The following is an 11,189-nucleotide window of genomic DNA, read 5'->3' as shown; positions in this document are numbered from 1 at the left end:
GTCCCAGGGTCAATTTGCTCAACTAAAGGCGGTGCTCCAGCATGGCCGCAGTCAAATGACTGAAACAAGTAAAAGAGTAAAAGAGATTTATAGAATCAAGAGGGTTGTGGAAAACATTTCACAGACTTACCCCATACGAGTAATAGTTGTTTTTAATCCATAAATACCACAAAAGTGAGCTGGACAGCGAATGCTACCACCAATATCCGATCCTATACCCAAAATTGATCCACCATAACCTATGAGAGCTGCTTCTCCTCCACTGGACCCTGCAGGACAACGATCAGCTTTATGTGGGTTACTAGTCTGTCCATAAATATTATTATCGCATGAGATACTGCAAAGAAAAATATAAATACACAAAAGTTAAAAACAATTGATAAAAATAAATGCAAGCAATTAAGCAATTATCCATGAATTCATTCTACTGTAGTGACACACACACATGCACACACAGTATCTTACAGAAGTATGTACACCCCTAAAAAATTTCAGTTAAATTGACATTACACTGAAAATTTTGGAGGAAATCAAACGAAATTTATACTGAATAAAATATATCATCCATGCAAACATTATACAAATTTGAAACATAAGACAATAAACATTTGCTATAGCACTTGAAAATTAATATTTCATTCATATCTTTGAAAATGTTTATTGTTTTGTGTTCCAAATTTGTATAAGGTTTGCATGTATAATACATTTTATTCAGTATAAATTTCATTTGATTTGCTTCGATATTCTCAGAATAATGGCAATTTTAGTGAAATTTTTTAGGACTGTACATATTTCTTTGAGATACTATGTGTGTGTGTGTGTGTGTGTATATATATATATGCCAGTACCCCAGCTCTGGCTGGCTCCTGTGCCAGTAGCAAGTAAAAAGTACCATCCGAATGTGGCCAATGCCAGTACCGCCTGACTGGCTCCCATGCCGGTGGCACGTAAAAAGCACCCACTAAACTCTCGGAGTGGTTGGCATTAGGAAAGGCATCCAGCTGTAGAAACATTGCCAGATCAGATTGGAGCTTTTCTATTGTTCAATATTTGAAATAAAGTTTTGTATTTCTAGTTTGATGCCTGCTGCTTTGGAATTGTCCTTATCCAAGGCCAGAATTGATTTCTTGGAAACTCTAAGCTACTCATGTACAAACCATGCATTTCTAAAAATCCCAACAACTGATAAAAACAAACAGAAGCAATTAAAATATTTGTCCTGGTTGAATCAGTAGAGCACCAGAAAAAAATGCCTTGAGGCAGTTTATGTTCCGAGTTCAAATTCTGCTAAGGCCAAGTTTGATATTCATCTTTCCAGGCATGATAAAATAAATACCAGTCAAGTACAAGGATTGGTTTAATCAATAAAGCCTAAAAATTTCTGGCTAAGTTGAAGCAGGTTAAGCAATTGTATAAATGCTTTCTCTTTAGCTTGAAATAAAGGATATTTCATACAAGATATGATATGTAAATAGAAGGTTGAAGACTGGAAAGAAGACTATAATATAGCTCCAAGGAATTAATGATGGCTCACCTCATCAAAGTCTGTGGTACATTTGTTGTGACAAATGGAACAGCACCAAGTTCTTTCAGGCACTGAAATAGAAATTATAAATGTTCAACATCAATTTAATTGCACCAGACAATAGTAATGAATTCAGGAAAAAATAATAGCACTAATTGTATAGCTTATTGTATAGTGCTCAATAAAGACTTCATTCAGTCATGAAGTGTGTACGATCGCACCTAGGAAGTTCCCCTGTGGGACACAAGACAGGGCAAGGTTGTTTGTGAAAGACCAGCAGTCACCCATGCATACCAGCGCCTCCTCTCCATGCCACTGATGTTATCCAAAGGAAAGGCAAAGACCAATACATTTTGAAGAAATTAAAAGATGGAAAGGATAGAAATAATGAGGAAGAAAGAAAGAAAAAAAACAAATTAGAAAGCTAACAATAAAATGAGGACACACTGCACCAACCACCACCAAGCATTTCAAGACTTCGAAAGGATTTGATAAAATAAATAAATCTGTTATAAAATTAGGATTTAGAACATAACATTATTACATAAAAACATGACAGAAGTTTTAATTTAAATGCAATTATTTTAAAACATTTCTGGTGCCATGTAAAAAGCATCCAGCCCACACTATAAAATGGTTGATGTTTGAAGGGGCATTCAGCTGTAAAAACCATGCCAAAACTGACTTTGCCTGTGCTGGTGCCCCGTATGAAACATTCAGTCCACTCTGCTGGGTGGTTGGTGTTAGGAAGTGCATCCAGCTGTAAAAACTATGCCAAAAACAGACACTGAAGCCTTGTGCAGTCTTCTCTCTGGGCAGCTCCTGTCAAACTGTCCAACATACACCAGCATGGAAGGTGGAGGTTAAATGATGATGATGATGAGGAGGAGGCAGCTTTGTGTTTTAGGATTAGAGTCAGTCTTGGAAAGAAAGAAAGACATCAAATAGGTTAAGCCCTCACTTTTCACTACCACAACTGCATTGTGGTCCTGAGATTGCTAAAATTGGCTGAAGAATTTTTTGAGTATAAAAATAAAACATACCTTAACAAGATTTGAATCACGTGCAGAAGGTGGGTTCAACAGCCTGGAACCTAAACCGTTGGTTGAGTAAAGTCCCTAATTGGATGCAAAAAAACAAAAAAACAAAAAACCCAGATCAGTTACTATAAGAAGGTCAAGCAACAAACATTCAAGTTAATTTCACTAGTCAACAACAGAGCTGCTACATGGTCAGCTGACCTGTTATAAATAGCAACCAAATCTCTCTCAAACCTTACTGCTATAGCAACATAGTCCCTGATATACAAACTGACTGGATGATCATAAGTGGAATGTCTTTGCTCATAAGCCTTACTCAAGCTTTTTTACTTTCTTAGTCAGTCTGTTGCTTATTTGACCTTTAGTGGTCAATTTAATTTATAAAACTGTAAACCTAGAATTTGCTAGTTGCAAAAACCAGGTTTCTTGCTGTAGAGGCGTTACATGGTTACTTATATTATAGAAGAGAGGATAGGAGTAATTGGGGTGAAACTGGGAAGAGAGTTAATGATTGCCACAGTTACAGAGAAAAGTTTAAGGTAAAATGAGAAAATACATGAACTGCAGTTCAAAGAAGAAACCAACCTTGTAGATTATATTTTCTTTCAGACTAATTGGGATTCCGTGAAGAGGTTTTGTCACTGATGGCAGAGAATCACACTTCAGTGCTAATTCCTGGGAAGAGAACCAAAATTGTTAAAATTTTTTTTGCATTCAAGCTTAGGTGGTGCTCCAGCATGGTCGCAATCAAATGACTGAAACAGGTAAAAGAATAAAAGAATACAGAGGGAGAGGGGGGGTGTATGTGTACACAGAAAGAAAAACAGTAAACAATATATAGGTGGCAGGGAATATATCTGTGGCATACACAAAATACACTTGAAGTAACTGTGGATGCAAAATACTACATATAACATATAGAAGACTTAAAAAAACAACGAACAATATATATAAAAACACATAAAAATACACATTGATGTCTGCATAAAGAACAGGCCAAGTTTCTTACCTCAGCTTCAGGAATTACTGCAATTAAACAATTGGTTTTCTCTTGTGCTTCAAGTGCCTGAGGTAGAAAACCAGAGGTTAATCACTAAATATTTATTTATAATATTAGCAAAAAGACAGTAATTTTGAGCAGATAAGTACAGTTATTTAACTCAGTTTTCAGTGTATTACTGGTACATAATTTTGTTTTTGTCCTTACCCAGCATGAGCATAAAAGAAAGTCAGCTACAGTAGGAAATGAATTCAGAATGTAAAGGTACATAGCAAAATATTGTACAGCAATTTGTATGCAACTTTAACGATTAAGACAATAATCTGTTAAGGTCAACAATTATGGTGATGGGTGGATATCTTCCAGCAATGAAAAAAAAAAAATATATATATATATATATATATAAATTAGAATAATACATTTCTAAATCTCTCAGAGAGACTTAAGCAGTAGTGATGCGATAAAGTAGTTGTATACTGCCAACTTAACGTGACAGTCCCAATAAGGGAATATACTACTGCTATTTAGCCCTAGGAAGCTGGACCGCTTCCTGTTGGCCTTGACACATTTCCTGTGTCCTTTTATCTTTGCGAGGGGGAGACAAACTCCTCCACCCAGCCTAGCCTGCATTCAGGGACATGTTTCTGAGTCTTTGCTCATCATCAGCCTGAAGTAGCACGACTGGCTGTTTGAAAAAGTCTGTTTACCTCTCGCAAAGATATACTATTTCAGTGCTTAAGTCTCTCTTGAGAGATTTAGAAATGTATTACTTCTAATTTTTGTAACCATTTTCCTGTTCTTGTCTGTGTTGCAAGTTACATGGCAAACTCACTAGTGTGAATAGCACAAAAAAAGGACTCAGTACACTCTGTAAAGTGGTTGGCATTAGGAAGGGCATCCTGTTGGAAAAATCATGCTGAGGATGACACTGGAGCTCAATGCAACCCTGCAGCTGGTTGGTTCCCTGCCAAACCATCCTACACATGCCAGAATGGTAAGCTGACATTAAATGATGATGATGATAATGATAAATTACCAGTAATCATTGCACATAACCTACCTTTCAGAATGCCAGCCGATAATAGGTGGAGGTTCTTCTTAGAAGGATTCAAAATTTCAGTAGTGCATCTTTCAAACTTGTTTTACAATGAAACATAAAAAATACAATCAAAGAAAGGTTTAAAAAAACCCCCAGAAAAAGAGATATAAAATAAAAAAAAACAACAACCTTGTACTGATAAGCTTGAAGAACATCAATTGCTTTTAATGAACGATCTTTGAGTTGCTTCTGGAGTTCAACAACATCTAATGATAGAATTCTGGTTCTCATTTCTTCTGTTAGCTGAAAGACATGAACAAAAAAAAAAGGTCTTGTATGAAAATTAAAAGGAAGAAACCCCCACCAAAAAGAACAGCATTTCAACATTTTAAATATTATTTTCTGTTTTGGGATTGTGACTATGTTTAGGCCTTCCTGCCAGCGCAAGAGTTTCTTATCTGCAGTTTAATGATTCACCATTTCATATTTAGAATAAATTTTTAGTTCCCTTATGGAGTAAACGATGTAGCACAACAGATCATGCTAGCATTTCAATTGGGATATACCAGATTAATATTTACAAAGCCTAAGAACTTATAAATGATAATGAGGCTAAGATACTGATCTTTTTATTGAGACTAACGAATATGGATTTAATTATTATTTGTAATTAAGGAGTCTGGTCAATGACAGAATCAGTCTAACACCAGAGAAAATTCTGGCTATAATTAATTACAGCCTCTTATGTTACAAAGTTCAAAATCTCACCAAGTGGTTGACATTGCTTTTTATCATCTCATGGTTGATAAAATAAACATGGAACTGGGGTAGAGGAAGACCCAGGAAGACATGGAATGAGGTGGTGAAGCATGACCTTCGAACGTTGGGCCTCACAGAGGCAATGACAAAAGACGAGACCTCTGGAGGTATGCAGTGACTGAGAAGACCCGGCAAATAAAGTGAGTCCACAGATGTAACCTACACCAGTGCCACATAACCAGCCCATTTAAAAGTACTTTGGATCATAGAGTGATATGCTGTGCTTGAGGAGACCTATTGAGTCAAGTACATCAACATCAGCAATACCAAAATCAAATCAAATGGAAATTGTAGTTGTGAGCCCCGTGCCGGTAGCACATAAAAAGCACCATTCGAATATGGCTGATGCCAGTGCCGCCCTAACTGGCTTCTGCTCCGGTGGCATGTAAAAAGCACCCACTACACTCTTGGAGTGGTTGACGTTAGGAAGGGCACCCGGCTGTAGAAACACTGCCAGATCAGATTAGGGCCTGGTGCAGCCTCCTGGCTTGTGTGGAATCTTGGGAGAGGGAGAGAGAGAGAGAAAGAGAGAGAGAGAGAGAGAGAGAGATAGACCTGTATTTCAAATACTCACACTTGATTTCTGTAACCTCTCTTTCAATGCTTTTAGTTGTTCTGCACGTTTATTGCGGGCATCCTTTACGGCTGCCTTAACTTTCAGGTGCATGTGTACTCGTTTGATAAAACTTACCAGAAAAGCACCACCTGATGCCAACAGGATTGCATATATACCTGGTTCTATGTAAGGATATACCTCTGCAGGTATATATAGCTGGCAGTATTTACGAAGTACGTTTTCCATGTCTCACTGAAAATAAACAGACATAAAAATAAAACAAGCATGAGTGGAGGAGGTGTGAAAAGAAGATAACCTAAGGATATATTTCATACTGACAAACCTGAGTAGACAAATTTTAAAATAGATAAATAAGAGCACTCAGAGAGCACAAACCCCCGCCAAGGCAACATCAACATCCTCTCAACCATTAGCCTGAGATGATTTTTAAAATGAGAATATTTGATATAAACTTGACTGCTCTCACAAACGAGAATACTAAAAATGAACCCGATCGCTTTCAAAAATTAAGTAAAAAAAAAACGAAAAAGTAATTCAGAATCCTTGTCTGGTACTGGATCGATCCCAAAATCTAATCACTTCTAGCCAGTCATGGGGCCAAACATCCCTGAAAATTTTATCTGAATCCATCAAGCAGTTCTTGAGATATTTTGTCTATGGACAAACAAACAAACAAATATGACTGAAAATAATAACTCTGTCTTCGCTAAGGCAGAGGTGATAATTAAATGGAATTAAATAGATACATAACTAGCACTGTAAGTTACAACTATGAGAGCTCCAATTGATCCCCAGCAGATGTCCGAAAGCCTCGGTAAGTGGCACTACCATTAGTACCATGTCTAGATTGTTGAAGGCCACAGAGGACACTATCTTCAGTAGGATTAGCCACTGTAAGTACCTCTGCTCAATGAAGAAGACCGTCGTTTTCATCAAGGCTTGAATGAAGCTGATATCAACTGCTACAGCTACCTCATGTGACCTACTAACAAAGGTACAAGACTGGAAGCTGAAAGTTGACAAGGGGAAAAAACGGAATTTCCCAAAGATTGTTGCTTCATAATCACAAAAGCCGGACATGGTGTTAATCTTGGAAATGTTCGAGTAAGTGATTTTTATTCTCTGGGAGGACCATATTGAAGAAGGAAAGGAAAGGGAGGAATACATGCATTGCTAATGAGGAACAAAGTGTGATCTTAATGAGAATTTTCAGATCAATTCCTCTGTTAAGTGTATAACATACTGGGCATCATAGAGGCCAGTTGGCTGAAGGTCAACATTTGGCTACCAAAGCAGCAGATGCCATTCCAAAAATTGCAGTGAATCAGATGGAAACCGTGGAGGGAGTAGAACTACTGTGGGTACAGCTACAGGGACATAAGCTGGGGTTTGAACAACCCTGGGTGGGTTGCCTGAGTGAGGATGTCTGACTGTTGAAAGACTCAAAACATCCAATAACCTCAAGTTACACTGCTAACGTGTCCAGGTAGCAGAGCAGTAAGAAGTCTGTTTCCTAACCAAAATGGTCTCAAGTTTAGTTTCATCTTCTACTGTACATCTGGATTAACTAAAGCCTTGTTAATGGATTTGGTAGATGAAAGAAGCAAGCCATATGTGTGTGTTTTACTGTCTCCTAGCCATGATTTTGCATGCAGTTTGCAAGCAAGTGTCACTGTCATGCAAGCAGTCGCCTTTGTTTCCAATCTTCTGTGAAAATAAAAGTGGGGGTTGAGGACATGAAGAGCATCTGACCATGGAAAAATCCACCTGACCCATGCAAGCACTGAAAAGTGGACGTTAAAATGGAGATGATGATAGTGTATAAATATATACATTTTTCTTTTCATTTCTGATAGCATTACCATTGTGAAGTACTTCTGTTCAACTAATTCTTATTACTCTACCGGAATTAAGTAGTGCAAACTAAACTTTACAATACAGAATGAGATTGCACCAAAAGTATTACAAAGAAATATGAACTGAAATAAAATTTATTTGTGTGACAATAAGATCAATTTACACTGACAGTAAACAGACATCTGTCACTGTATACTTTATTTATGCTACTTTGGCCTGTGACCTACAACTTAGTTTAGATGACATGTTAGTTTACTTTCCAATTTCTTAAAATCCTTAGGCTGTTCACGCATTTCGAGCAACTGTTCACACAATTCATCATTAAAATTATTCAAATTTGTATTTCATCTTTATTACCAAATTGCTATGCAAATTTTTAATAAACTCTTTCGTACATACTTAGCATTGTAAATATATTCTTTCAAAGTTCTTACTGTTTCAATAATAATAATAATAATAATAATAAAATCAGGTTTCATTTAGGTCTTAGTAAATAATAAGAAACCAAGGCTAAACAACATAATAATTAAAATAAGCACGTAAATCACACAAGATTGGCAGCTGCAAGTTTTGCAACACAAAATTAGCAAAATTTCACCATTTCACCCTTTTTTTTTTTTTCAAGTTTCTTTCACTTCTCTACCACAACAATGACATGGTGCAACATTTTCTCCACCATCTAAAAGGTCATTTCTTCGTAAAAATGCAACTGCCTTCATCTTGTTGCAGATCACATTGTAAAAATTTTTAGGAAACATTTTAAGTGTTTTTAGAAATTAAGTTAACTAAACATCCTAAAGTAATTGCCCTTTGTGCAGACCTAACGCGTTACTTCAATGCCTAACAGAGTCAAATCATTAAAAACTGCTTTGTGCAGTTTTTAATAGCATCAAATGACATTTTGTTTCTAGAAATTAACCTTTCAAAAATATGGTGTCTATACTTTTCAGATGTCTGTCGATATTGATATTTAACTTAGTCAATATGAGATTTATTACATACTGGCTTAAAAAGCTGCATTCCATGTGGACTTTTAAGCTAGCTCCTGTGCGGGGCTAATCGGGCCTGTGTCCAAAAACTAAAGAGAGTAATTATAATAAAGCATTTATTGGTACCCTACTAATATGGTATTACTTTAAATTCAGTTTAAATGAAAAACTTGTGAGTTCACAAATTTTTGGAGTTCTTTGAAAATTTAAATACATATATATATGTATTTATATATAGTAGTTTTGTGTCTGTGTTTGTACCTCACCACCGCTTGATAACTGGTGTTGGTGTGTTTACATTCACGTAACCTAGCGGTTCGGTAAAAGGGAATAATAAAAAAAAGTACCAGGCACAAAAAAGAAAGAACTGATGATGATTTGTTCGATTTAAATTCTTCAAGGCAGTGCCCCAGCGTGGCCACAGTCTGACTACTGTCGAACCCCCCTCCCCACTAAATTCCACATTAAAACTTAAAGCTAAGGGAGGTAACTCTTGTACTACAGATTTGAAACCTCTCATGGTCGCTTTACTTGCTAGAAATAGCAGCCCAAATGGCTTTAAGTCAGATCCCAATGCTGGGTGTTCAAGAATCAAATGAAGGGCAGATCTTCAATCCCGGGATCAACCTGAGTGCAAAAATGTACAATATGTCCAGACTGAGATAGAGGGGTTCCAAACTGACGGACAGAATTTTGCTTTTATTAATATAGAAGATACGACACGTATATGATATATGAATAATATAAAGCCACATTAAAATACAAATCCTAAACAATAGTCATGTTTCTTCCATCATATAAGTTTTTACAGAAGTAAGGCAAAGAAAAGAAAGAGAAGAAAAAGGCATCAATGCAGGTCCAAATACTTCAATTGGTCGCACACCACAAAGATCAACGGAACCCACAGAAGCAAGCCAGCACGCTCGCAGCATTACCACAGGCGATGGCAAAGCTAAGGCATTGCAAAAGCCAAGCACCCTCCCCAACATCACCCGACACCTCGGTGAGCCAAGTTGCCAAGGATGACAAGAACTTCACGGTTAGTGGCCTACCCACTTCAAACGTCTCAGACGCCACAGGTTGGAAGAGATAATTCAGTGTCAGGTCCCAATACTTCAGGGTTTTGTTCTGTTTGGCTACAGAAGCAGTGACCCTCCCATTTACTACAGCATCCAGAATGTGGGAGGGAGCAAAAGAGTCACAGAATGTGGCAACCCAGATGAGGCACCGACCTCTAACCCAGGGACAGAGGGCAAGACCATCTGATCTGTTTCCATCATTATGTATATATAAATATTTAACTTACCTCTTTTGCAAATTTATAGAAAAGCTACGAGACAATGTGATGTTAAGAGCTACAGCTGCACTATCCTGTTTTGTTGAATGCTTATATTTATCTTATGTTTCTATTCTATACAACTATTGATTATTGCCAGAGTTTGACAGCATGAAATTTGTTTCTTAAGTGACGACATACTATTTTATTTCCAAAAATATTTTTGAACAAGAGAATGTCCTCTTGTCTGTTGCTAGTACTTTATCTCACAAACTAGGGAACAAAAATGAGAACAGAAATAGAGTGAGCTCCAGCAAGATTTAAACTTTAAAACAATTAGAAAGTCAATAAGACGCAATAAAACATCTAGTCCAACTTTTTCATTGTGGCCCACATAAATAACATTCAACAAAAAGAGCAATTACAAATAGCAGTCAACCCCCCCACAAATCATATTCTACTGACTTGAAAAATGAGATGCACAATGGACGATGTGGTCTTACATGCATTTTAAGGAACTTAACGGGATAATCACAGCTGGAACATCTTTAATCAAAGGTCTATTTGACGAGAGTTGACATGGGGTTAAATAACACCCTAAAAGTAAGTGGATCGTTAAATCATATCTAATTTAGTTGGCAACGAGGGAACTTCTACGGGGTTATTAAACCTGTTAGAAATTGCAGCTAAATGGTCCTCATAATTACACGGTACTACTCAAGCAGAGCGGACCCGAACGCGCTAGCTAGTCGTGAGTGGTCGATCCTACGAAAAGTGCGCGCGGGCGCACGAATACATGTGTGCGCGCGCGCGTATGCAAATTAGTAAATAATTTCTTTTAAACAAAGTAAATAATTTTTTTAAAATTACTTTTTTCTTTTCTAAACAACGTAGATAGGTAGAAGGAATAAAAATAACACACTATCTGTTTTTGTTAACTTCATACATTTTTTTTCTTTTAATTAAATTTTGTGAACAAAATAATTTTTATTTTCTAAACAACGTAAATAAATTTTAAAAAAGGTGCACATTGGGATTAGACACTGAGGGAAACTTGATATGCTAGA

General features: G+C 36.8%; 2 protein-coding genes across 9 annotated transcripts in view; one reads left to right on the top strand and one right to left on the bottom strand.

Moving 5' to 3' along the window:
- The window catches only part of LOC106867392 (fatty-acid amide hydrolase 1), a 29,639-nt gene that overhangs the window by 14,534 nt on the left and 3,916 nt on the right, over window positions 1-11,189 (bottom strand). For 3 of the 7 annotated variants that reach the window (XM_014912248.2, XM_014912249.2, XM_014912252.2), the window contains exons 2-8: window positions 5,998-6,231; window positions 4,794-4,907; window positions 3,575-3,631; window positions 3,151-3,240; window positions 2,569-2,643; window positions 1,535-1,596; window positions 131-337 (exon numbers count right to left, since the gene is read on the bottom strand). In XM_014912248.2, coding sequence (XP_014767734.1) covers window positions 131-337; window positions 1,535-1,596; window positions 2,569-2,643; window positions 3,151-3,240; window positions 3,575-3,631; window positions 4,794-4,907; window positions 5,998-6,225 — 833 coding nt within the window. In that variant the 5' untranslated portion in view covers window positions 6,226-6,231. Of the gene's footprint in view, window positions 1-130; window positions 338-1,534; window positions 1,597-2,568; window positions 2,644-3,150; window positions 3,241-3,574; window positions 3,632-4,793; window positions 4,908-5,997; window positions 6,232-7,833; window positions 7,932-10,152; window positions 10,291-10,625; window positions 10,757-11,189 lie in introns of those variants that run through there. The other 4 variants (XM_014912251.2, XM_014912250.2, XM_052969272.1 and 1 more) reach the window with 4 other exon arrangements.
- LOC106867393 (ethylmalonyl-CoA decarboxylase) overlaps window positions 9,746-11,189 on the top strand; it is a 14,333-nt gene continuing 12,889 nt past the window's right edge. The window contains exon 1 of one of the 2 annotated variants that reach the window (XM_052969273.1): window positions 9,746-9,885. In XM_052969273.1, coding sequence (XP_052825233.1) covers window positions 9,869-9,885 — 17 coding nt within the window. In that variant the 5' untranslated portion in view covers window positions 9,746-9,868. Of the gene's footprint in view, window positions 9,886-10,589; window positions 10,726-11,189 lie in introns of those variants that run through there. The other variant, XM_014912255.2, reaches the window with a different exon arrangement.

This window comes from Octopus bimaculoides, chromosome 7 (genome assembly GCF_001194135.2).
Source record: "Octopus bimaculoides isolate UCB-OBI-ISO-001 chromosome 7, ASM119413v2, whole genome shotgun sequence".
In the NCBI taxonomy this organism is placed as follows: domain Eukaryota; kingdom Metazoa; phylum Mollusca; class Cephalopoda; order Octopoda; family Octopodidae; genus Octopus; species Octopus bimaculoides.
The sequence above is the reverse complement of the archived record's forward strand: the minus strand, read 5'-3'. Positions and strand labels throughout refer to the sequence as shown.